Below are 26090 nucleotides of genomic sequence, written 5' to 3' on the forward strand. Positions count from 1 at the left end.
GTTTAAAACAAAAAAAAACAAAAAAACAAAAAACCCGCGATCAGCACCCGCTGACAGGTCTTCCTGCCTCTAGAGGGCCCTAGCGTCATGGCGCAGCGGCCTGACCTGCCAGCGCGTTCTTTCTCGCCCACAAACACTCGAGATATTAAAACTCAGCGCATAGGTGTTCAGGCTCCCTGCCACAGGAGACAGAAGCGTCAGCCTAAGTATCAGGATCTAGAACCCTGCCTGCCCCAGTTGCAGAGACTTCCTCTCCAGCCCCGGAAGTACCGCAAGAATGGGCGGGCTCTAACTCAAGGCGGAAGCGAGAGGCGGTCCCGGCTTGGGGGGCGGGCTTTAGCTGGGGACTCTGTCCCGAGCCCTGTCACTCTCGGCTTCCGCCTAGGTGAGCTGTCTATGGAGGGGCTCCTAGCCCAGCTTTGTGGCACGGATGCGGCGCGGCCGCTCCCGCTCTGGGAAGGGGACACCACGGGCCACTGCTTCACCCAGCTGGTGCTCAGCGTCCTTCCACACGCGCTCCTCGCCGTCCTCAGCGCCTGCCACTTGGGCACCCCAAGGTGGGTAGAGACTGCAACGAGATACCAACTCACATCTCTCCCAGCTGTCTCTGGAAGTGCAGGGTCTGTGTAGGGCAGAAGCAGAATAAAAGCTTACTGTTTGCCCTTAGTTGAGCAAGTCACCTACCTTCTCAGAGTCTCCGCAGTTTTGAGAGGGTGACACAAGACGTTTAAACACATAGTGCAGCACCTGGCATATCCTTAAAGTCGCCAAAGCATCTCTCTTTGCAGAGTTTTAAATGTCCGAACAGAATTGCCATGGATTGGAGGCAAACATAGATAAACGTTGTAGCTAGAAAAAGAAAAAAAAAAGATGACTTGTGCGTAAGTTATAGGACCACTACTTCCATCTGCCAAGCCCTGCTATCCCTAGGCTAAAAGCCGATGCAGACTCTGGTGAAGGGAAGCTAAAGAGAAGAGGAACAAAGTCAAAACCTGAGAACTAACTTGGTTTTGTGTTGTAAGGTGTTGGTGCTAAACTCGCCTTGATTTTATATTTAGTTCTTGGGTGGCCACGTTAGTCTTTGTGTCCCTTTTGCAGAATGAAGGGTAAACCTAGAAGAGATTAGCACAGACACTCACAGCAAGCCTGCTGGGGCCAGGCATGTGAAGCACACCTTTAATCCCAGCTCTTGGGAGGCAGAGGCAGGTGAATGTCTGAGTCCACCTTGTAGACTTCGAGTCCAAGGCTAGCCTGGTCTACATAGTGAGTTCCAGGCCAGCCAGGGCTATTTAGAGCCTGTCTCAAAAAAAAAAAAAAAAAAAAAAAGCTAGACAGAGTGGCACGTGCTTATAGTCTTAGCTGTTCTGGAGGCTGAGACAGGAGGATCTCAGCTTGGGCCACAGGAGGGAGAATAAAAGGAACTAATGTGTTTAGTTTACAATTAAACTTTTTTAGTATAGCAAAGAGCATAATAGCATAACAGACCCGGGTGAGTTGTTTTGTGTTGTTGAGATAAGGTGTCATTCTGTAAGTCTGGACTAGAACTCCTGGGGATCTGCCTGCTGAGCACTAGGACTAAAGGAGTGTGCCTCCAGCCTCACCCTCTGCAAGATCGATCATCAATCGATTGATTGATCTTGCCTGAATGTATATCTGTGCACCACATGGGTGCAGTGCCTGAGGAGGCCAGTGGGGAGGGCTTCAATTTCCCTGGGATTGGAGTTTCAGACAGCCATGAGCCACCATGTGGTGACTGGGAACTGAACACCTCAGTCCTCTGTAAGAGTGGCCAGTGCTCGTAACTGTTCAGCTGTCTCTCTATCCTCAATCTCGTTCTTTAAAAAAAAAAATGCTGTAAGAGTTTTATGCATGAGTGTTCTCCTGCACGTATTCACATGTATTACACACACGTCTGGTAAAAGACAGCATTGGCTGCCCTGGAACTAGTGTCACAGAGGGTCGTGAGCTGTCATGTGGGTGCTTGGAACGGAACTCAGATCCTCTGTAAGCACATCTCTACCCGCCCAGTTTTCTTTTATATGAACTGGAAAATGCATTCTGATATTCGCTGTTGTACCTGTTTTCTCTTTGATTTTTTTCTTTAAGACAGAGCTTTGATATGTAGGCTTGGCTGGCCTGGAACTCTCTATGTAGACCAGGCTGACCCCCAACCTATGGAGATTTTGCCTGGTCCTGGGATTACAAGCGTGTATCATCATGGCTGTGTTTGATTCCCTTTGAGGGAATGAGACTGTTGGGATGAGGTATTGAATAGCCCAGTTTTGGCTTGAGCTTATGGTCCTCCTGCCCTGCTTCCCAACTGCTGATGTTACAGGTGTGCTCCACCATCCCCCACCTATATGTGAGATATTTGAGGGTTTTTTTCTTTTCCAGGATCTTACTATGTAGCCCTGACTGGCCTAGAACTTGCTAAGTAGACCAGGTTGACTTTGAACTCACAGAGTTCAAACTGACCACCTGCTTCTGCCTCCCTAGTGCTGTGATTAAAGGTGTGTGCCTCCACCATAGCTATAGCTGTTTCCATTATTCATGGTGTGTGTGTGTGTGTGTGTGTGTGTGTGTGTGTGTGTGTGTGTGTGTGTGTATGGTGTGCGTGTGTGTGCGTGCACCTGTGGAGTCCAGAGGAGGATATAGGATCCTCTGGAGCTGGAGTTGTAGGCAGTTGTGAGCTGCCTGATATGGCTGCTAGGAACTGAAGTCGGTTCTTGAGAAGAGCAGCAGGCACTCTTGACTACTGAGACATCCCCTGTATTTGATTTTTCTTTTCAGACAGTTTCTTTGTGTAGCCCAGGCTATCCTGGAACTCACTCGGTAGACCAGGCTGGACCCAAACTCCAGAGATCCTCCTACCTCTGGTTCCCAAGTGCTGGGATTAAAGGCATGCACCACCACCACTCGGCTTGTTTTTTTATTTTTTTTTTCTTTTCTTTTTTTAGGAGCTGGGGACTGAACCCAGGGCCTTGCGCTTGCTAGGCAAGCGCTCTACCACTGAGCTAAATCCCCAACCCCTTGTTTTTGTTTCTTAATGTAAACCTTTTGTCGTTGTTGTTTATGAAAAACATTTTTGAGGTTAGGAGGATACAGGTAGAACTGAAAGAAGTTCCTCCTGGGCTGAGAGGTCACACAGTGATGTACATCATGTCTTACAATCAAGGAAAAGTCAGGAGTACAGTATCCTGAAGCTCTGTAAAATGTAGGCTCTCCTGTTAGAGGGCAAGAGCTGCGGATAAGTAAATGTCTCCCTAGGAGGCTTCAGATGCCTTTCAGGTACTTTCTCCTGGACCCTTTTTATAAAAAGTGTTTATCCTTGTGTAAAATCCGTGGGTTTTTGTCTTAATTGGCATCTTCATGGTACCTACAACCTTAAGTCAGACTCGTTTGTACCTGTGGCAAAAGAATGAGTCAGAAAACCTGTGGGTAAATTAGAAAACAGATTGAACAATCTAGGTAGGCTTCCTGCAAGAAAAGGCCTTGGGGTCCAGGATAGAGTAGGGCAGGGATTTTACCTCTAGCTTGTTGGAGGCAATGGGCATGTCTGAGCCCTGTGTCAGCCATGGTGTGTTGTCTTCTCTTTTCTCCTCAGGACTAACAATATCATCCAACCTTTCAATCCTGGCTGGCGCCTCCGACTCGCAGCTTCCTTCCTCCTCTCCGTCTTCCCGCTGCTAGACCTCCTTCCGGTTGTTTTACCTCCAGTGTCACACCCAGGGCCCCTATGGCTAGAAGTGCTGGCAGGGTGTGTGACTGCTGTGGCCTGGTTCACCCACAGCCTGGCCCTGTGGGCATTGGTTCATTCCCCTCATGGCCGTTCTCGCGGACCCTTGGCCTTGGCTCTGGCAGCCTTCTTGCCGACCCCAGCCCTGGTACTGACCCTGCTGTGGCATTGCCAGCAAGGTACATTTCTGCCCCCCGCTTCTCCCAGGACCTCTGGGCCGTGTGTGTCTTCTCATCCTGCAGTTGGCAGCCGTCTTGGCCTATGGGCTGGGCTGGGCAGCCCCTGGGGGACCTCGAGAGCCCTGGACTCACGATCCCTTCCTGTCCCCTGAGAGTCAAGAAAGAGAGGTAGCTGAAGACGGAGAGAGTTGGCTGTCACGCTTTTCCTACGCCTGGTTGGCACCTCTGCTTGCTCGTGGAGTCCGAGGAGAGCTCCGGCAGCCCCAGGACACTTGCCGCCTCCCCCGCAGGCTGCACCCTGCCTACCTGGCCCGAGCCTTCCAAGTGCACTGGAAGGAGGGGGCCCAACTGTGGAGGGCCCTGTATGGGGCCTTTGGATGTTGCTACATAGCCCTTGGACTGTTGAAGATGGTGGGGACCATGCTGGGCTTCTCTGGGCCTCTGCTGCTCTCCCTATTGGTGGGCTTCCTGGAGGAAGGGCAAGAGCCTCTAAGCCACGGCCTGCTCTACGTCCTGGGGCTGGCCAGTGGGTCTGTGATAAGCGCCGTGCTACAGAACCAGTATGGGTATGAAGTGCGTAAAGTGACACTTCAGGCACGGGTGGCTGTGCTGAGCATCCTTTACCGCAAAACCTTGAAGCTTGGGCCTAGCCGCCCTCCCACTGGGGAGGTCCTGAACCTACTAGGCACCGACTCCGAGAGGCTACTTAACTTTGCTGGCAGCTTCCATGAGGCCTGGGGCCTGCCTCTGCAGCTGGCCATCACTCTCTACCTGCTGTACGAGCAGGTGGGCGTGGCCTTCCTGGCTGGGTTAGTCTTGGCACTGCTCCTGGTGCCTGTCAACAAAGTGATCGCCACCCGAATCATGGCCAGCAACCAGGAGATGCTCCGGCACAAGGATGCACGGGTTAAGGTGAGGGGCGTCCGTGGTCCTTCAGCCAGGCGGGGGTCCCACCCAGCAGCAGGCAGAGGAGGAGTGTGAACCGTGTCTCAGCTCCACACCACTCTTGTGTCCTTGTCTCCAGCTCATGACAGAGCTGCTGAGCGGCATTCGAGTCCTCAAGTTCTTCAGGTGGGAGCAGGCTCTGGGGGACCGGGTGAAGGCTTGCCGGTCCCAAGAGCTGGGACGGCTCCGCGTCATCAAATACCTGGATGCAGCCTGCGTGTACCTCTGGGCTGCTCTGCCTGTAGTCATCTGCATCGTCATCTTCATCACCTACGTCCTCCTGGGGCACCAGCTCACTGCCACCAAGGTGAGAGCTAAGGAGGGGTAACCGTGGCTGTGATGAAACACCATGGCCAAAAGCAGGTAGAAAAGGACAGGTTTGATGTCACTCACAGTTCTGTATCCACAGTTCATCATCCAAAGCAGTGAGGGCAGGAATTCAGTCAAGACAGGAACCAGAGGCAGGAGCTGGTGCAGAGGCCATGGAGGGATGCTGCCTACTGGCTTGCTCCTCATGGTTTGCCCAGCCTGCTTTCTTCTAGAACCCAGGACCACCAGCCCAGGGATGGCTCCACCCATAATGGGCTGGGCCCTTCCCCATCAATCACTGATTAAGAAAATGTCCTATGGGCTTGCCTGCAGCCTGGAGACATTCTCTCAGTTGAGGCTTTTTCCTCCCTGATGACTCTCGCTTGTGTCAAATTGACATAAAGCCAGCCAGCATAGAGGGAGAGGATGGGCCTAGGAAGAAATGGGGAGGGACCAATATGGGGTGGAAATCAGAACCTTATTGTTAGCCGTGGGTAGGGAAGAAAGGACCCCTAGCTGCCTGCCTTGTCCTTTCCCAACTAAGAGGGTGTTCTCTGAAGGATTTTTAAAATTATCTTGGAAATATGGCTCTGTGCATTTGTAATGGAATTTCTTTCTTTCCCTGTTATCTTCAGCTTCCATTCATCCCCGGACTGGGGATTAAGTCCTTTAATGGAGAAGTGCTTTTTTTTTTAAAAAAGACAAAGTCTCCCTGAATAACCTAGGCTGCCGTCTAACTGGGGTTAGGCTGTTGAAGAGGCTTTGGGGCAGGGGATCCACAATGTAGTTTTGGTTCTGGCCAGGGCTAGTGACCTTTGTTCTCGCTCAGGGATTCTAAAGAAGTCTCCGAGGGACCTAGGCTGTGCTCTTAGTAGAACAAGACTCAGGGTTATGCCCCACCTCCACCCCCACATAGGTGTTTACAGCACTGGCACTTGTGCACATGCTCATTCTTCCTCTCAACAACTTCCCCTGGGTGATCAACGGTCTCTTGGAATCCAAAGTATCCCTGGACCGGATCCAGCGTTTCCTCGACCTTCCAAGCTATAGCCCTGAGGCCTACTACAGTCCCGGTAAGGGAGGCCAGAGGGGAGAATCTGTGGGGGATATAGTTTTTTTTGTTGTTGTTGTTTTAAGACTTGTTTTATTTCTTATGTATATGCCTGAGTGTGTGTGTGTGTGTGTGTGTGTGTGTGTGTGTGTGTGTGTGTGTACCACGTGTGTGCAGATACTCATGGAAGCCAGAAAGGGCATTAGATCCCTTGGAACTAAAGTTAACAAATGTGAGCCTTCCAGTATGGAGCCTGGGAACAGAGCTGGGGACCTTGGAAGAGTGCTTATAACCACTGATCATCTCTCCAGCCCTAGCCTGTTGGACACTATGCATGGATGCCTCCAGAGAAGTCAGGGACAGAATCTAGACACAACAGACTCAGGCTGAATCAACTCTAGGCAGGTAGATAAGGGACAGGTGACTCGGTGACATGCCACCGCCGGGCCCTTTGCATTCCAGCAGACGAGGAGCAGAAGGTAAGTGGCGCCTTCCCTGCTTAGATCCCCCCACAGAGCCATCCACAGTACTGGAGCTGCATGAAGCCCTGTTCTCCTGGGACCCAACTGGAACAAGCCAGAAGACCTTCATCAGTCACCTCCAAGTGAAAAAGGTTTGTGAGACAGACTCCCCGGGAGAGTTCCCAGATAAGCAGGATGCCCAGATCAATACACAGGGACTAATGCTGCTCTACCAGGAGTGCAGGTGGGAGCCGGAGGGCAGGGGTGGGGCACGGTGTGCAGGTTCTAGTCTGAGAGGAGACGACCCCTTATGTGTGCACCACGCTCCTACCTTACACTGTTCGCACCTCTCTCTAGGCAGCTCACACCCACCTAGCCCACCGTGCGTCTCACTCCCCCCTGCAGTGTCCCTTTCCAGCTGAAGGGTCCGAATAGACCCCAGGGCTTGCCCACCATCATTTCAGGCTGGGAGACAGGCACAGCTGCCCCTTCCGAGGCTACAAGCAGCATAGGTGATCTTCCATTTAGTCTTATGGAAACAGCCATGCCTTGTGGCGTCTGACATGGTATGCGTAGTCCAAGAACTTAGAGTGGGAACATTCCTACCAGGCTGGTGACCCTTCTCCACCCTGGCTTTGAGGCTCTGCTCTCCTGACCTTTGTCCAACCCTTTGCCCCACATCTCAACCCAGAGGTCTCCAGCAATGGCTGGATCTCCTCTACCACATTTGGCTCATGTTTCTGGCTTTTGTTGAATGTTTTGTTTTTATTCTTAGTTTGGGCAAGACAAGGCTGGAATTCTTCAAAGGAATTCCACTAGTACGTTGGGGCTTTTATATAAATAGATAGATGGAAGCCATAGAAACCCACTGGAGTTAGCCTAAGCAAACAAGACAGTGCAGCGAGAATACATCGATGAATCAGAGTCCAGAGCAAGAACACAGGTCTTAGGAGCAGGCTGAACCAGGCCTCAACTTGCAGCACGCTTGGCCCTCCTCTGTGCATGATCGCCCCATGCCGTCTGTGGACTCCGCACCAAGGAGAAGTGTGAAGGACGAAGCTTCCTGAGACCTGATCCCCCCACTCTCAGAGAGACCAGAGACCTGCCTGGTGCCCGCTGACAGACAGGTCAACCCGAGCATAGAGTCTGCATCACGGGCAAAGCCAGCAAGATCCCTGAGCGTTTGTAAATCTTCTTCTTGCGACAGGAAATAGCTCTGCGAATGTGCATTGCTCCTAAGAACGAAGGGGGAACAGAATGTTTTAAATTGCAGATCTATCTCAGGAAAGGGCGTTTTGCAGAGCACTGCCCTTCTGCCCACTGTGTTGGGAAATGTAGCCCGGCCCAGTTCCCCCAAAGACAGGAGCCCCTCCCCCCATACCTGCCTCAGCATACCTCAGGAGTTCGTAGGTACCTTCCGCTTCTCCCTGGCGGGTCTGTCTCCCTCACAGGTCACACACTTGAGAATAAAGCTCACAGCTGTCCTGGGGTGGATGCAGGCAGGCAGGCACCGGGGTGCACAATGTGGGGTGGGGAGACATCTTTCTCTGAAGAACTAACCAAGGCCCGGAGAAACATCGGTTGGGGGCAGCCCTTCCTCTGCCATCAGGCAGTGCCTACTGTGTGGCTCCCTCGCAGGGCATGCTGGTGGGCATCGTGGGAAAGGTCGGCTGTGGGAAGAGTTCGCTGCTGGCTGCCATCACTGGGGAGCTCCACAGGTAATGGATGCTCAGTGTGCTCCTGACTCTGGTTTCACCCCCACAGGAACCATTACTGGGTTCCCGCTGTCTGTGAGGATGTACTGGGTAATGGCGGGGGACAACACGTGTACCGAAAAGGGTAAAATTCAGCCCCTTTTTAGGGAGGGTTTAGCCTGGAGATGGGGAGGCAGACAGGGTGAGTCTGGGCTGGGGTGCAGCTTAGTTACCAGAGCGAACACCAGCCCTGAGTTTGGTCCAGAGTCCAACGTTAAAACTGGCCGGAGTGCTGTCAGTCTGTGCTCTCAGGGCTCGCTCGGGAGATAGAGGCAAGAGGGTGAGGAGTTTAAGTCCTCCTTGCCCTTACAGCTCATTCAAGGCCAGCCTGGGACACTGAGATCCTGTGTCAGGAAATAAGATAAAACTAGCGAAGTAAATGGAGCAGGGGAGATGAGCGCTGTACCAGAGCTGTGGCCCTCAGCCTTCCTAATGCTGCACCCTTTAATACAGTTCCTCATGGTGCGGTGGTACAGTGACCCCGATTATAAAACCAGCCTCATTGCTACTTCATTCCTATAACCTTGCTGTTGCTACTGTAGTGCATGGTGACCTAAACATCTGTGGTTTCTGATGGTCTTAGGCAACCCCCGTGAAAGATGTTGGACTCCAAAAGGGTTGTGACCCACAGGTTGTGATAGGGTCATAGTGCACTGATAGAGTCATAGAGTGAGAACAAGAAGAAAACTCGAGTCTGCTGTCAGCCGTCCTTTCTGAAAGTGTGGCTACCTACAGAAAAGGTCCAGAGACAGTGAAGAACTGAGGGAGGCCATGTTTTTAGGTGAAGATGAGCCACACCTGACACACAGTGTGGCTATGGGACAGCTGCCCACACCTGACACACAGTGTGGCTATGGGACAGCTGCCCACACCTGACACACAGTGTGGCTATGGGACAGCTGCCCACACCTGACACACAGTGTGGCTATGGGACAGCTGCCCACACCTGACACACAGTGTGGCTATGGGACAGCTGCCCACACCTGACACACAGTGTGGCTATGGGACAGCTGCCCACACCTGACACACAGTGTGGCTATGGGACAGCTGCCCACACCTGACACACAGTGTGGCTATGGGACAGCTGCCCACACCTGACACACAGTGTGGCTATGGGACAGCTGCCCACACCTGACACACAGTGTGGCTATGGGACAGCTGCCCACACCTGACACACAGTGTGGCTATGGGACAGCTGCCCACACCTGACACACAGTGTGGCTATGGGACAGCTGCCGGGCTGGAACCAAAGAGCCACTTCCTCCAGTCCATAGTGAACCTACATCTAGACCCCTTAACCTTAGAGGCTGTCAGCCGCATCTGAGGATGCTTCTGGGAGACAGAGCCTGGGCACGGAAGAGCCCAACAAGGAGCTGGTCCCCAGGCTGCCTTCCTTGACTCTCTGCAGGCTGTGTGGGTGGGTGGCAGTGTCAGACCTGTCCAAAGGCTTTGGACTGGCCACCCAGGAGCCCTGGATCCAGTGTGCCACCATCAGAGACAACGTCCTGTTTGGGAAGACATTTGATGCCCAGCTGTACAGGGAGGTGCTGGAGGCCTGCGCCCTCAATGATGATCTCAGCGTGAGTACCTGGCTTGACACCCTCACCTGGCTGCTTCCCGGCACATCCTTAACACTCCAGACTCCACTTGCTTCTCTGGAAAGGGCTTCTGCACAGGCATTACTCACCTAGGGCAAGAAGTCAGCCTTTGGGCCTCCTAGAATATTCAGCTGCGTGATCCCCACTTCCCTCTAAGGCTCACGGGAGCATTGGGAGGGCATTGCTCACAGCAGCTAGAAGAGCCCTGAGGCCTCTAACTCTACCTAACTAGGAAGATTCAGAAGAGTCAAAGTCTTGTTTGGAATCCTTGAGAAAGCTGCCAAGCCATTAAATTCCCCATACACACAAGCCAGGTACTAAAAGCATCAGAGACAAATCAGCTTTTTCCTATGATTCTTAGCCAATCGCCATGTCTCCTCTAGGACCATGGTCACCATTGGCCTACCCAGATAAATATGAAACTTGCCTTGGCAGAAGGACCTTTGATTCTGATCAAGGGACATCTTTCATCCCTTTTTCATATGTCACATCCTAAGGCAAGGTAGTTCACCTACCTATGCTGTGGCCCCATCTGTCAAGAGGAAATAACACAAATGTTATAAGATCTCCCTGGCTTCAAGTGAGATGATTCCTATGCCTTAGTTACGTTCCCATTGCGGTGATAAAACACCGTGACCAAGGCAACTTATGGAAGAAGAGTTTACTGGGAGTTGTCCATAATCATTGTGACAAGAGGCAGGGCAATAAGCAGACAGGCATGGTGGTGAGGCAAAGCAGTAGCTGCAAGCTCACATCGTGAGACAATAGTCACAAAGCAAAGAGAGCTAACCAAGAATAGCAGAGGCTGACTGCTGTGACACACCTCCTCAACAAGGCCACACCTCCTAATCCTTCCCAAGCAGTTCTACCCACTGAGGGCCAGGTATTCAAACAAGTGAGACTATTCAACAAGTGGGCCATTCTAATTTAAACTGCCACTGCCCAGAAGGCATTAATTGTTCAGTAGCTGCCAGGTATTGGGATCGCCCTGAATCACCCATCCCAGGCTGAAATGACTGTTGATGACCACAGTATCTTTTCTCTACAAGGGGACAGAAGACAGAGCGTGGGGGGTTGTTAACCACCGGGTGTCTGTTTCTTCAGATCCTGCCTGCTGGAGACCAGACAGAGGTTGGAGAGAAGGGTGTGACCCTCAGCGGGGGACAGAGGGCCCGGATTGCCCTTGCCCGAGCTGTCTACCAGGTAAGTTAAAGGGGTGAGGGGCAGGGGTTGGTAGGCTGGTGGGTCAGGGAAGTGCTCCAGGACTTGCAAAGTAAGGGCAGGGAATATTTCCCCTTGTGTTTGGTTTCTCCCTCCACCACTCCTTGTTTCTAGTTATTGGCCACCCTACCCTGTTTTCAGGTTCAAGGCCTGAAAAAATAAAGGCCTGGGCACTGGGACCCAGCAAAGCAGCAGACCCATGTCTCTGACTTCACACTCAGTGGGCAGGAAGTCTACGCTCAGGTCTCATCTTCCTACCACTGTAGAGTTGTTCGCACCTGTCTTTTCTGGTTGCCCTGACACCTACCTAGGTCTAGGAGAGCCTCTGATAAGCCCAGCCAGTCATGGTGCTGTCCATTCTGTCCAGGAGAAAACACTCTACCTCCTTGATGACCCTCTGGCTGCTGTGGATGCAGATGTGGCCAACCACCTGTTGCACAGGTGCATCCTGGGAATGCTGGGCCACACCACCCGGCTGCTGTGCACCCATCGCACCGAGTACCTGGAGAGGGCTGACCTGGTGCTGTTGATGGAGGCTGGGCACCTGGTCCAAGCAGGTGACGTGGTGGAGGAAACACTTGGACAGATAGTGTCACATGCTGAGCAGATCCTGCCACCCCTCCACATGTGACTTGAGTGCATCTCAGCTCTCCCCCTCCACCCCTGTCGCAGGATCATCGTGAGGAAGCGGGAGATGGGGGGAAGCGGGGGTGGGGGTGGGGTGGACAACATGCCTGAGCTCTTAGCTGCCTGGGAACTTCGAGAGCAGTCTTGCGGCTTCACAGAAGTGAGCAGTGACCTGCAGGAACAATCTTCTTGTAAAGAAAAGAGCGACAAAGCTCTGGTGGATTATTACCCAGAGGGGCATGGCCACCTGCAGAGCTCTCAGCAAAGCCACAGGAAACTGTGAGGCCCAGCCAGAAGGTCTGGAATTGAGTTAGAAGTTGGGAGCAGGCTCTGCAGTAGTGACAGATGATCCGGTGCAGGTGGTGGCGGGTTGCCAACTCTTAGCCGTGGCTCGCCTGGGAGCTTCTGCTGGCTAGACTCACAGCCATGACCCATGAGTCCACTCGGGTAGGCCAGGGAGGATGGCCAGGGAGGGGAAGGTGGGATTATACACACATTTACAAAGGCATAAGCAGACCTGTAACAGCCTCCTCCCCTGCTACCGTCCAGGGCCTCCCTCAGAGATTCTGCCATTGGTACAAGCTGCCCCCACAGCCTTGGCTGAGAAGGAACAAGTGACTGACTCAGGTATGGCCCAGAGGTGGGAGGCAGGGTCTTATTGTACAGCCCAGGCTAGCCCTGAACTTACTATGTAGCCCAGGCTGGCCTCAAACACGAAGTTCTAATGAGTACTGAGATGATGGGTGTGCACCGCACATGGGAAAGCTGTTGTTTCTTTGGATTTTATTTTCCCTCAAATTCCTGGGAGTCAAAGCCAGGGCCTTGCATGTGCACATCAGAGGCTGGGGGTGGGGTGGGGTGGGGGTGGGGGTGGAGGCACTGGTCTTGCTTTTCTCTGGCACACAATGGAAATGAGTTTTAAGGCCTGCCTGCTCCCGTAAAGCACTCATATTGCAAGCGTAATCCTCTGAGGCCTCCCTGATTCTCTCAGGCCAGTCCCCATCTGTACACAACCTAGAGAAAACCACAGAGGAGCTGGACGTGGCGCAGAACACATCCGGTCGCCTCGTGCAGGAGGAGAGCAAAAGCGAGGGCGCCGTGGCCCTGCACGTGTACCGAGCATACTGGAGGGCCATGGGCAGTGGCCTGGCCACCGCCATCCTCATCTCCCTGCTCCTCATGCAAGGTGAGCGGACCCCGGGAGCTCCTTACCTGCCTGCCTGCACCGCATCCCCAGCCAGTGTCCAGGCACTCATGGCCAAAGCCACCGTGTAGAATCCCCACAAAGCTCCGGACCCTCCCAAGCATAGCCCACAGCTGGGACAGAAGGGTACCCCAGTTTTGAGGGTTCCAGGAGTCAGCTAGATGTAGTGTTCTACAACAGTCCTGTTTTTAAATTTAAAACATGACTCGCTTCGTGTATGAGTGTTTTTCCCGCGTGTATGTCTGTGCATTGTGTGCGGTGCAGTGTTCAGTGGGATCCTTTGGGACTGGAGTTACAGATGGTTGCGAACAGCCTTGCGGGGTTGAGAACTGAACCCGGGATCTCTGCAAGAGCAGCACATGGCCTTGACTGCTAAGCCATCTCTCCAGCACCCATCTGAGTCGTTTTTTTTTTTTTTTTTTTTTTTTTTATTTTTTTTTGAGTGGGGACCAACCCAGGGCCTTGCGCTTCCTAGGCAAGCGCTCTACCACTGAGCTAAATCCCCAACCCTGGAGTCGTCTTTTTAAAAATATATCGTTATGGGTTTGTTTGGTTGGTTGGCCTGAATCTGCAATCCCCCAGCCTCAGTTTCCGAGTGTGCAAATTATAGGTGTGCACCACCGCAGCTTGTTTCCATGGTTACCTTTTTCTCTGCCATCCAGGCAAGTTCCATTCTACAAAATTGGTCACGTGGTCCGCAGAGCTGGAGGGCGATAGGTCCAGGAACACATACCTAGAAAGGACCAAAGTATCCAGGGCGGAGTACAGAGCGGGGAAGGCTCGGCAGAGGGAGGGCTGAGAATGCGAATGTTTGAGTAGAACCGAGCAGATGAGTCTCTGCATCCTGTCCCTTCCCATCTCCCTCCATCCAGCCACGCGCAACGGTGCTGATTGGTGGCTCGCTCACTGGCTCTCTCAGCTGAAGGCAGGCAGAAATAGCTCCGAGGAGGGTCCCGCTTCCTCCAGCCCACGCTCCACGGGACTCTTCTCCCCACGGCTGCTCCTCTTCTCCCCCGGAAACCTCTAGTGAGTGATGCTGGGAGCAGGTCTGGTGCTCTCCAGTAGCCTTGAGGGTGCACGGGTGGTCTTAGAGGGTGTGAAAAGGTGGCCCTAGAGAGGGGCGCCCTGAGCAGCCCTTCCTTGAGCTACCTGCAATCTCCTCCCCACCGCTCAGCATCCCACTGCACAAAGCTACTTCCAATGGCTCCTCAGACGTCCACTTCTACCTCACCGTGTACGCAACCATTGCTGGTGTCAACTCCCTCTGCACCCTGCTCCGGGCTGTGCTCTTTGCAGCAGGCGCCCTTCAAGCAGCTGCTAGCCTACACCACCGTCTACTGCACCGACTGCTCATGGTGAGGGCATGGCAGGTGCGGGGTAGCCCCAGCTCATCTGCCTCTAGTGCACTGCCTACATCCCACACTCCCAGTCCACACACTAGCCCCTGACAGACGGGGCAGCATGTAATAATCTCAGACCCAGAAGCTACGGAGCCAGCATCTACCCGGATTCCGATCTCATGGTTTAATACTGTAGCTTGTCATCCATAAACAGGGCAAGTAAGAGAACGTTCCTCAGAGTCCCATCTTGGACTCGAGGTGCTAAGGCTCGGCTTTGCAAGTCAGGCAAGGCCTGCTTTCTCCTTGTGTTCTTTATTTTCATGTCTGTACCGCTCCATTTTCCCTTTTCTTCCTTGATAATCAACCTTACTAAGGGATTTAACATGTTGATTAATAATAAGGGTTAGGGTATTTAATCTGTTATCTGTTTGTTTGTTTGTTTGTTTGTTTGTTTGTTGCAGAATGCCTGGTTTATGTGAATGCACGTTTTAATTTTTTTTTTTTTTCCCGGAGCTGGGGACCGAACCCAGGGCCTTGCGCTTGCTAGGCAAGCGCTCTACCACTGAGCCAAATCCCCAACCCCTTTAATATTTTTATTTCTTCTGCACATATTATTGTTTTGAGACAGGATCTCATTATGCAGCTCTGGCTGTCCTGGAACTCACTCTGTAGACCAGGCTGGCCTTGAACTTACAGAGACCTGCCTGCCTCTGCCTCTGGTGCTCTCACACCCAGCTTCACGCATGTCTTTTTAATCCTAATTATTCACAGTTTTTATTTAGAGCTATTCCAAAGATTCACTCTTGGCAAGCATGGTGGTATACACCTGTAAGCTCAGCCCTTGGAACGCTGAGGCAGTAGCCTCTTGGGTTGGAAGCTAGCCTGGGCTACATAGTGAGGTGAAAGGCAGCTTGTGAGACCTTGCCTTTAAAAAAAAAGTAAACTTAAGAGGCAGTGCTGTTGTGTCCTCTGTCTTTGCTTTCTCATTTAAATAGGGGTTGAGTTGATTTAATTGTTATTTAATTTATTCACTAGCAACAGGCTCTCACTACCTCCACACTGAGCCCTCCAGCCTCTGCCTCCTGAGGAGAGGGATTGTAGGTTTGTTCCACACCCAAGCTTGTTAACGATTGTCATTCCCACACCTGTTATCAACCAAGCCCAATGTCCCCACACTTTTTTTTTCAAGCAGAGCAAGCATAGAATTGTTACAGAAAAGTGAGAATTCCCTAGAGTAGAAAATTCCTGTTGTCCCCATTTTTTTTTCTTAATATTTATTTTATTATGTAATTATGTAGAAGTATACTGTAGCTGTCTTCAGACACACCAGAAGAGGGCATCAGATCTCATTACAGATGGTTGTGAGCCACCATGTGGTTGCTGGGATTTGAACTCAGGACCTCTGGAAGAGCAGTCAGTGCTCTTAACTGCTGAGCCACTCTCCAGCCCCGTTGTCCCCATTTTTATGACAAGGATCAGGGATCTTGGTGAGAGAAACAGACTCCTGGGGTCTCACATCTCCCAAGCAGCAGGCCTGGGGTTCAAGGCCTGACTCCACCCGAGCTTTCATTTGGTTTTGGTTTGATTTGTGGTTTTGAGGTAGGGGTTCTTGTTGCCATGACGATGACCTCGAGCTAATTCTCCCACCTTCACCCCGGAATGCTAGGATTATACACCTGCGCCCACATGGCCAGGCTCAGAACCCCAGCCCTTTGACGGGCAGTGCTGGTCCCCAGTTGCAGGCAGAGTTTTCCTCCAGACATCTAGGTCTCATTTACTGACTTACAAAGCATCCATCTTGTGGATTGACTCTCTGCTCTTAAAAGAGCCTGTCCGACACAGAGCGTAGTGACTGTTTAGCAGGTCTTGTAGGGTTGCCCCTGGCCTGAGGAACCTTGAGATAGTTCTCTCCAAGCTCCACCAACTCCTCGACAGCCCAGCTTTGGGGATATATTCTCTTATCCACTGCAGGCCATCTGTCCTACCTCACCCACGCCCTCCTGTCCACCAGCCCTTTTTCTTCAGCCCTTGACCCTGTCCAACCACCTCCCTCCTCCAGGCACCAGTGACTTTCTATGACTCCACACCTTCCGGCCGGGTCTTGAACCGCTTCTCCTCAGATGTCGCCTGTGTAGACGACAGCCTGCCCTTCCTCCTCAACATCCTGCTGGCCAACTCTGTAGGGCTGCTGGGCCTCCTCGCTGTCCTGAGTTCTGGTCTGCCCTGGCTGCTGCTCCTGCTGCCGCCTCTGAGCTTCATCTACTACGGTGTGCAGCGCCGCTACAGGGCTTCCTTCCGGGAGCTGCGGCGTCTGGGCAGCCTCACCTTGTCTCCGCTCTACTCCCACCTGGCTGACACCCTGGCAGGCCTCCCTGTGCTCCGGGCTGCAGGGGCCACTTACAGGTACATCTTCCAGTCAGAGTCCGGGGGTGGGGACAGGGATGAGGTGATGGGGAGGACACAACACAGGGGTTACAAGTAAAGGTGTCTCCGAAATGTACAATTCAGAAGGGGGGTGGGGGTATGAGGGTCAGCCTCTAGGAAGGATGCATGTCCCAGGGAAGGAGTAAGATCCATTCAACAGCGCACTGGCTTGCCTTCCTTCCCGGCCTCCTCCAGGTTTGAGGAGGAGAACCAGCGACTCTTGGAGCTGAACCAGAGGTGCCAGTTTGCTTCCTATGCCACGATGCAGTGGTTGGACATTCGGCTGCAGCTCATGGGGGCAGCGGTGGTCAGCGCCATTGCGGGCATTGCCCTGGTGCAGCACCAGCAGGGCCTTGCCAACCCAGGTGCCACCCTGGGACCCCATCACCCTTACTTTAGGAGCAAGACATTCCATGTCGTTGTTCCAGACCCCCTCTCGTGTCTCCCAACCCCCTCCCCACCCCACCATTACCTCCTACCCAGTGCCCCCTGTGAGGATTCGTTGTCAGTACTGTCATTACCCTCATTTTAGTGCTAAGAAACCCACAGGCAGTGGCAGATCTGGGACTAGACCCAGACCTGTGATGTCATCCTTCCCTCGCTCCTGTCCATAGATAGCCCTGCTGCCTGCCAACATCCCACCTTAGCATCTGCCTGCCACCCCTTGGGCCTCCCTCTCCAGGCATCTGCCACGGCTCCCAGCTGGCCTTCCCCAGCCTGGCCCGCTCCTCTGCCCCTGAACACGCACAGTCCAAAGCTGGGGTCCTCCCCAACACACTTCTCAGTATCCAGGGGTCCCCTAGCAGCCGGTACTCCTCTCCGCAGGGCTGGTGGGCCTCGTGCTTTCTTATGCCCTGTCTCTGACGGGCCTGCTCTCGGGCCTGGTGAGCAGCTTCACGCAGACGGAGGCCATGATGGTGAGCGTTGAACGACTGGAGGAATATTCCTGCAACATTCCCCAGGAGCCCCATGGCCAGCCACCACAGGTACGAACCTACCGCCCCGGGTCAGAGTTGCCCGCCATGGGGCGTCCTCCAGTCCTCCCGGGCCCTTCCCTTTGGCTCCTGGCTGTCTTTTTCCTGTGTCCTTTCTCATCACCCCCCCGCCCCCGTTTCCTCTGCCTTTGCTCTCAGACGTTCCTCACTCATCTCCCTCTGTCCCCCCAATCCTCTCATCTTCATTTCTCCTTCACCCCCTTCCCACAGTCACCCCACCAGCGTGTCAGCTGGCTGACCCAGGGAAGTGTGGAGTTCCAGGATGTGGTGCTGGTGTATCGGCCAGGGCTGCCAAATGCCCTAGACGGGGTGACCTTCCGAGTGGAGCCTGGCGAGAAGCTGGGCATTGTGGGCCGCACAGGCTCCGGCAAGTCTTCCCTGTTTCTGGTGCTCTTCCGGCTGCTGGAGCCCAGTGCAGGGCGAGTGCTCCTGGACGGTGTGGACACCAGCCAGCTGGAGCTGGCTGAGCTCAGGTCTGGGGGTCAGGAGATTTGGGGGGAGGGGGAGGGCAGTCCTCTAGGAAGGTGTAAGGCAGCCAGGGCCAATGGGTAGCCAGGGAAGCTGTGGCCACCGTCACAGCTGATGCTCAGTGGGCCTTCCTTGCCCCAGGTTAGCCACTTTCTTAGCTCCCAGAATATATATACCTTCTGCTCCAGACACTAGCTGTTGCCTTCTAAATCAGGGAACTATATTCCCAGATGCCATGAACCCTCAGGCTTGGCAGGCAGTACATGGGGCAGCTTGGGGTCTGGGTCAGTTGTACTTGGCCACAAGTGATGTCATCTGGCGTATACGCCCTGCCCATTCCCAGTTTACCCTCAGCATCACTTTCTCTCAGTTCCACAACATGGGGAGGGGAAGGAAGCTCCATCCTAAACCCAGAGCACTTGGCTGCTCCTGCCCTGCCTTTTCTGCCCTCCCTACAAAGCTGTGTTGGTCTGACCTTACAGCTTGACCTGCTCTTCCTTGGCCCCCTCCAACTTGGCCCAGGGCCTGCAGTGGCTTGCCATGGGGCTCCTGGGGAATGTCACAATAATATTCTTCCAGTTACTCCTCCACCCCATTCCCGCTCTCTTCATCTCCTTCCTTGCCGCTTCTGTCTTGGGTCAGTACCATAGTTCAGCCATTTTGTTCTCTGGCTTTGAAAACATCAACGAAGTGTAACCCCTTCCAGCCGGGGTCTAGGCCTTTGATCCCTCTGGTGCTCCTCACTGTACCATGCTGTCCTAAGTAGGGGGCTGACTCACTGAGGATTTGGTGGATACAGAGTGGGAAGCAGAGGGTTCTCACCCCCAGATCTCCTTAGGAGTGCCAGACCTCGTAGGTAAACTTGGACCGCAGGAAGATGGACGCATCTCCAGCCTGGCCCCCATGTCCTTGCTCCCCAGATCCCAGCTGGCTGTCATCCCCCAGGAGCCCTTCTTGTTCAGTGGGACCGTTCGGGAGAACCTGGACCCCCAGGGCCTACATGAGGACAGGGCCCTGTGGCAAGCCCTAGAACAGTGCCACCTGAGTGAGGTGGCCATGGCCATAGGTGAGTCCTGGGTGCACCGGGAAGAGCAGGCAAGAAACAAAAATGGCCGCCGACAATACAGGCGCTCTGCTTACAGGAGGCCTGGATGGGGAGCTGGGCGAAAGGGGCAGGGACTTGTCCCTAGGGCAGAGACAGCTGCTGTGCCTGGCAAGGGCTCTTCTCTCAGATGCTAAGGTAGGATGGGAAGAAGAGACCTCTAAGAGGCAGGGATGTGTGGGCGGGGGGAGGGGGGCTGGAGCGGGGTCTCAGGGCAAAGCTGAAGGTGGGAACCGTAAGTAGGTTATAGTCTCCCTCTTACTTCCCTCCCTGCTGCATACTGTCCAGATCTTGTGCATCGATGAGGCCACGGCAAGTGTGGACCAGAAGACAGACCAGCTGCTCCAGCAAACCATCTGCAGACGCTTTGCCAACAAGACAGTGCTGACCATTGCCCACAGGTGTGAGACTCCTCAGGGGCAGCAGAAACATAGACCTCTGACCATAGGGAGGGGATCAAGACCCTCAGTAGTGCATCCTCTGGAGGACACCGTGATTCTTCCCATAGCAGACCCAGGGGCTCAAACCTGCCGGGGGGGGGGATGCGGGGGGGGCAGACCGGTGCAGTCTGGAGGGATCTGGAAGGACATGAGGTCAGCTTTCGTTTCAGGGCTTTGTCCTCCACCCCCACTGACAGCCTTCTCTCACACAGGCTCAACACGATCCTGAACTCTGACCGGGTGCTGGTGCTCCAAGCCGGGAGGGTGGTGGAACTGGACTCCCCCTCAGCCCTGTGCAAGCAGCCCCAGTCCCTGTTCCGGCAGCTCCTGCAGAGCAGCCAGCAGGGGGCCCACTCCCTCCCTGCCGCGTGCTGAGCCTCCCACTGGGGCGTGTGCTCCTTCCCACCAGGCCTGCTGGTTACATCCTCCTCTGTGCTCCTACCTCTCCCCCACTTCCTCAGAGGGGACACAGCACCCTGGCTTCCTCCATGAAAACCACTCCTAGTGGGGGCCGAAGGCTGAGGCTTCCCCAGAACCAGCCCACGTGGGCCCTTTTACCCAGAATTCTGGGCCGGTTTTGCTTCCGTAGAAGCTCACTTGCATTTTCATAATTTTATTTGATAAAATTCCTATCTTACATTCTGTGTTTTAAAAAAATAATATTTCTGATGTGAGGCTGAAATCCCCTGGATGGGTGTACCAAAGCTGAGGGCTGGTGACAGTCTGAGGTGAAAGGAGGTAAGGACGGCAGCTAGAAAGCCACCCTCCATCACAGCGCTGTGGTCTTCCCAGGCTCAGGGGGCAGGTCTGGTGACAGAGGGAACCCTGCTGGCAGCATGCTAACCTGACACTCCTGATCCTGCCGAGCTGGTGCGTAGTGTGGGGCTGGGTCACAACAGGGTCCAGTGGGGCATATACCTCGGCGCCATGCCCTCAGGGTCAGCAACACAGTGGCCAGGACCAGAGCAGCAGTGAGGGACCCAAACACCACCAGAGCGACCAGGCTAGACTCACCAAGCCCAGCCTCCTGCCTCCGCACCACCTCCTTCACTGAGATCCTCAGCAGGCCTGCCCCTGCACTGTGAGGGGCCGGCCCCGTAGCAGGCACAACCACAGCTGAGGCGGGCGCTTGCGGGGTGCCCATTGTGGCAGGGTCCGGAGCAGGTAAGACAAGCTCACAAGTCTTGCCACCGTAGCCACTGGGGCACAGGCAGTCAAAGTCATGGACGCGGTCCCTGCAGCGGGCCCCTCTCTGGCACGGGCGGCTAGCACAGTCATCTAGGTTGATGGTGCAGAAGCGTCCAGTGAAGCCCTCAGGACAGAGGCAGGAAAAGCGGTTTATGCCGTCAATACATGTGGCCCCGTTAGCGCAAGGCCGCATCAGACAGTCATCCACATTGATCTCACAGTGGGCACCCATGAATCCCGCCAAGCAGCGGCAGGTGAAGTTGAGGGCAAAACCCTGGTTGTCTTGGCACTGCCCTCCGTTCTGGCACGGGAAGCTGAGGTGGGAGAGGAGAGAGCATTGGTATCCACTTGCCGATCCGTGTCCTGAACGCCCCGCCCCCCTTTCCCTCTGAGTTTCAAATAACCTTATTTTTAAAATGAGAACAAAAATAGCCAAATCGTGTGGGTTAAATGAGAGAACCCGGTGTCAAGCAGTTAGCACGTGGCCTGGCCCGGGCTCAGGGCTCAGAGCGGAGCTGGCTGTTCCCTCCACAGGCTCTTAGGTCTGTAGCGGAAGTGGGGCAAGTCCAGACCTGTGGACGTTTCATAATCTGCACTGAAAGAGCAAGCCAGCTCTTAAGGCTGCATGTCTGCTTTTGTAAGAAAGTAAAGGGAGTCCTTGGTGCCTCCCCTCCCACGCTGCCCTCCTCCTCCTCCACCACATCATCATTGGCCGAGAAGAGATGGCTCTGGTACAAAAAGGTTGAGCATTTGAACCAGGTACACTGTCACACTGGGGTTTTTCTCCTGAGGTGTCCTTGCGTCCCCCATTCTACTGACAGCCCTGCCTCTTTCTTCGACACCAGATTCTGGTCTAGCTCCCCCAGGGCCCAGCACTCACCCTGCCTGCTCACAAGGTCCAGCCTTGCGCTCACAGCCACGTCCACGGAAGCCTGGCAGGCACACACAGTGGTACTCACCACCCCCGTCATACACACACTGGCCTCCGTTCTGGCAGGGTGATTGTGAAGTACAGATGTGCTCATCTGGAGAGGGGGAAGAAGATGTGGAATAGCCACTCATATTTGGTCCCCAGGACTCATGTGGTCCAGATCCAAAGCTCTGAATATGGCTCATACTTCAGACCTACCCCTGGCTGGTAGCCGGGGGTACCCTGCTACCAAACCCCTGGTCTTGGCTCTTCTGTGGACCATAGTTTTATCATGTTTAAAATGGGTACAGTTTGGGGTTGAAGAGATGCCTCAGCAGTTAAGACCTATTCCAGAGGTCCTAAGTTCAAGTCCCAGCACCCACACAGCAGCTCACAATCTAATACCCTCTTCCAGCCTTCAGGTATGCATGCAGACAAAGCACCTATATATATATATATATTTTTTAAAGATTTATTTATTTATTTATTTATTTATTTATTTATTTATTTATTTATTATATGTGAGTACACTGTCGCTGTCTTCAGACACACCAGAAGAGGGCATCAGATCTCATTACAGATGCACCTATATATTTTTAAAAAATCTAAAAATGCATATAATTTTTAGTAGCTGCCTTTCCAGCATCACGGGGTAATGTTGAGAATCCTTTCAGACACCAAGGGAGGGTCAGATAAAAATACACTATTTGAGGATTTGAACACACCACCACAGGTGCTCAGTGAATAGGAAATGTTAATGGCTGTTCTAGAACACATGGGCTCTATAGCCAATAGCACCTCCATCCTACCTTTATCACAGAACTTTCCTGCCCAGCCACTGTGGCAGATGCACTGCCAGGGCTGGTGGCAGGTACCGTGTTGGCAGCCGGGCATCCTCACACAGCGCTCACAGTGCAGCCCCTCCCAGCCTGGGTCACACCTGGTGGGGAAAACACACGATCAGGGTGTGTGCGCTGCGTGGAATAGAACCAGAGCTGCTAGCTAGGTGCAGGGCTAGGCAGATGGACACGTAAGCAATCGGACAGACCCCAGTGTTGAAGTTCAGCATTGGCATTTTGTCTAGCCTTTCATAATCTCTTTTCTCACCCGAACACTGAGAAAAAAATGTCTCCCTTGAAGAGTATTCTCAAATAAAACAATGTCTGTAAAGCCTCTGGTGCCAGCCGTGGAGTGTCTGGTTATGCACATTAAAGAGTGGGTGTCTTTCTGAGGTCACCAGGACCTTCTTCCCTTCAGACTCCGAATAAACAAGTATCTGGGTTGTTTTGCTGGGGGGCGAGTGTTTGTTTTATCTTTTGTCTCAAGTAGACAAGGCTAGCCTGGAATCCTGACCTTTCTAGCATCACTTCACAAACACTAAAATCACAGGTATGTGTCACCACACCAGCTCTATGACTTTTTGTTTTGTTTTTCACATGTCTACACAGAGACAGGGTTCCTCTGTGTAGCCATGGCAGTCCTAAACCCCGCCCCCCCTCTCTGTAGACCAGGCTGGCCTTGAACTCAGAGATTGCTTTGTCTCTGCCTCCCAAGTGCTAGGATTAAAGGAGCCACTGCTCAGCGACTTATTTTTTATAAACCCACCGAGGATGTCTAGTCTCAAGTACCCCAGCTCCATGCCAAGTCTCCGCCCACACTGGCTCCCTTCTCATGTTCAAACCCTTCTTTGCCACAGTTTGCCCAGTGTGCCAAGCTGAGTCAATGGTAGAATTCTCCAAGGAACAAACCATCATCCCCCTGCAGCCACCCTCCTCCTGCAGCCGTTGTCTTCCGTTTCCTTTCTTCTGTGCCTCTCAGTCCCTAAACTCTCAAGCTTCAGGTGTCTCTATGGGCATCTTGGGGACAGACGCCCTTGAGAGAATAAAGAGTTGGGTATACAAGCTCTTAAGTAAGAGGCAAAATGAGGTCCGGGGAGGGAAGGGGACTGGTCATCCTGTTGTGTAAAAACAAAGAAGGTCTTAAGCGCCTAGATACTGTTACGTGGTTTTGACCTGCTCTAGAGTGAGGAGGACAGAAAAGTGGGGAGGAAAGGATTTGAGGCACATTACCTGCAAGAGCCGTCAGGAGCGCAGCAGCCGTGGGCCAGGTCACAGTGGGAGCTGCAGTCATCGGCTGAAAGAGATTGGTGTAGTGGGCTGAGTCTGGGTTAGAGTCTGACTTCCCAGGCGTGGAACTTGGCAGAGGTTTCAGCAGTCAGACGGGCTCAAGTCATGGGCACGGACGAGCGTCCCATTCCAACGAGAGCACCTAGATTTCACCAGCCGGTTGGAATGGGGCGGCTGCAGTGCCGTCTCCAGCCGGCAGAGGTCAACGTGCCAGCGAAGACGGCTGAGGAGAGCCGGGACCCAATCCCTGGAGCACGCTCACCTCTGGCAGGCTGGCTGGTTGCCCCCAGGATGCACAGCAGGCACACGAGATTTAGGCAGCGGCAGCCGCTGGGCATGGTCAGTTCCGGCCTCAGGAGGGACGGACGGATGAACGGCCAGACGTGTAGACACCTGTGGGATGGCATTAGCTGGGAAGCGGCTTGACGCGGAGACAGCGGCACTGATACCGGTTCCAAGTGACAGGAGCCAGAGAAGGAGAGGGACTCTCGGGGTGGGAGTGGAAGGGCGGGGGCGAGGAAGGGATGAACAGGCGAAGAGACTGAAGGCAGGAACCCACTAGCCAGGTCTGCAGGAAAGAGGCCAAAGGATGGGCAGCAGCGAGCGTGGCCATGGCGCGGGAACAGCCAGGGCTGCGATCGCGATCCAGGTGGAGGGGTCCATAGGGATGGGGACCCGAAAGGCGAGCACGACGGGACGTGGGGGCTGGCGCTGGGGGAAGAACGGCTCCCAGTTCCTGGCTGCAAGAGATCTCCCGGGTCCCCCGACATCCACCCACCCAGGCCTGGCTCTCACAGTCCCCCCACGCCCCGCTCGCTCCGCCACGCTTGGGCCTGAGGTCCCCTCCGGGGGACCGCGTCTTCCTAGCTTCTCACCTCCGGCTGGGAGGCGACGCGTCCCCAGGGCGCAGAGTCAAGCGGGATCCGACGGACTGGGCCAGGGGGCCGCCCCTAGCTGGCCGCGGGGCTCGGCACCGAGGTGGCTGCCATGCCAGCCGAGCGCTCGGGAATCTGGGGCTGCAGGCGACCCCGAGCGGCGGCAGCGGCTCCTCGCGCGCGCTCGGCCCCCTGCCAGGGGCGGCGTGTGCCGGCGGAGCCCGCCTCTCCCCTCCCTCCGCCGCGGCCCGCCCCGCACCGACTGCGCCCCGCGCCCACCCCCGCTACGCACGGCCACACCTCGCGCTGCCACTGGGCCCTGGCACCCCTAGCCCTCTTTGCGCCTCCCTTCGCGGCCCCCAGCCCCCTAGCTTCGCTTTCTTCCTCCGAAATTAGAAAATCAAAGGAACTGAAATGGGCATATAACGTAAAGCGCGGACCGAAGGTGCGCGCCCCGCTGTTTTCTCATCTTCTCCCCCCACCCCACCCCACCCGTTCGCCCCACTCTGCCCCTCACCCACGCCCGCCTCTGCGTGCCCTTGTCTACTGCGCATCATGATTTTCATTAGCCCTTCACGGTTCTCATGTTTTAGCCCTAGCACACAGAAGACACGCTTGCTCGCCACCTTCCTCTTGTCACCAGCCCACGCCTCCCCAGCTTGCAGAGCCTTCGTCACTGGCTTCGTAGGTCAGCGCCTGCTCTCTGTTGGCTTCTTTCTTTCTTCTGTTACCTCTTCCAGGACGGACCAGATCTACATAAATATCATCCCAGTATACCCTCCGTTTTTTCCTCCCGTCTGCTCCTAGTATTCATAGCCCATTCCTTTCCATGCCCACCCCTGGGAAGGCTGACTGGCTCAGACACTGCCTATCCTATCGGGCTTCCTCCTCAAGACCCTGCCACTGAACATCCCCAAATCCATTCACGGCTCTAGGTCTCGGACTGAGAGAGTTTGATAGTGAGAAAGAGTGGAGAGATTTGCTCTTGTGGGCCTCTTTCCCCTCAAGAATCAATGATTCAAAAATCCGAGTAAGACAAAGACTCCAAAATGTTTATTTGTTGAGTAAACATGCAGCAGGGGAAGACTGCCCACAGGCTCTGGGTCTCCCTACGGAACTTTCCTATCTTTACGTTGA

At 54.1% G+C, this 26090-nt stretch overlaps 2 protein-coding genes across 4 annotated transcripts; one reads left to right on the forward strand and one right to left on the reverse strand.

Annotated features, from left to right (window-relative positions):
* The first annotated feature begins 326 nt into the window (after nt 1–326).
* Abcc10 (ATP binding cassette subfamily C member 10) lies at nt 327–20528 on the forward strand. Its single transcript, XM_032900633.1, is given in 22 exon segments — nt 327–557; nt 3605–3926; nt 3928–4827; nt 4940–5167; nt 6086–6242; nt 6724–6833; nt 8320–8399; nt 9844–10015; nt 11138–11236; nt 11622–11811; nt 12431–12508; nt 12873–13067; nt 13958–14111; nt 14260–14440; nt 16485–16828; nt 17045–17214; nt 17675–17835; nt 18055–18317; nt 19233–19378; nt 19455–19552; nt 19703–19815; nt 20067–20528. Coding segments are annotated over 22 exon segments (4485 nt in total). The 5' UTR covers nt 327–396; the 3' UTR covers nt 20230–20528.
* Nucleotides 20452–25172, reverse strand: Dlk2 (delta like non-canonical Notch ligand 2). Of its 3 annotated transcripts, none has more exons than XM_032900631.1 (6): nt 24954–25172; nt 24341–24471; nt 24022–24085; nt 22762–22892; nt 21923–22067; nt 20452–21356 (listed from the first exon to the last, which is right to left on the reverse strand). In XM_032900631.1, exons 2-6 carry the CDS (start codon nt 24414–24416, stop codon nt 20624–20626), a joined length of 1149 nt encoding a protein of 382 aa, XP_032756522.1. In that variant the 5' UTR covers nt 24417–24471; nt 24954–25172; the 3' UTR covers nt 20452–20623. The 3 variants fall into 3 exon arrangements, with proteins under 3 accessions (XP_032756522.1, XP_032756521.1, XP_032756520.1); XM_032900630.1 differs by lacking the exon at nt 24954–25172 and adding an exon at nt 24638–24748; XM_032900629.1 differs by lacking the exon at nt 24954–25172 and having other exon boundaries at nt 24341–24888.
* Between the last annotated feature and the right edge of the window lie 918 nt (nt 25173–26090).

This window comes from Rattus rattus, chromosome 4, assembly GCF_011064425.1.
Source record: "Rattus rattus isolate New Zealand chromosome 4, Rrattus_CSIRO_v1, whole genome shotgun sequence".
Lineage (NCBI taxonomy): Eukaryota > Metazoa > Chordata > Mammalia > Rodentia > Muridae > Rattus > Rattus rattus.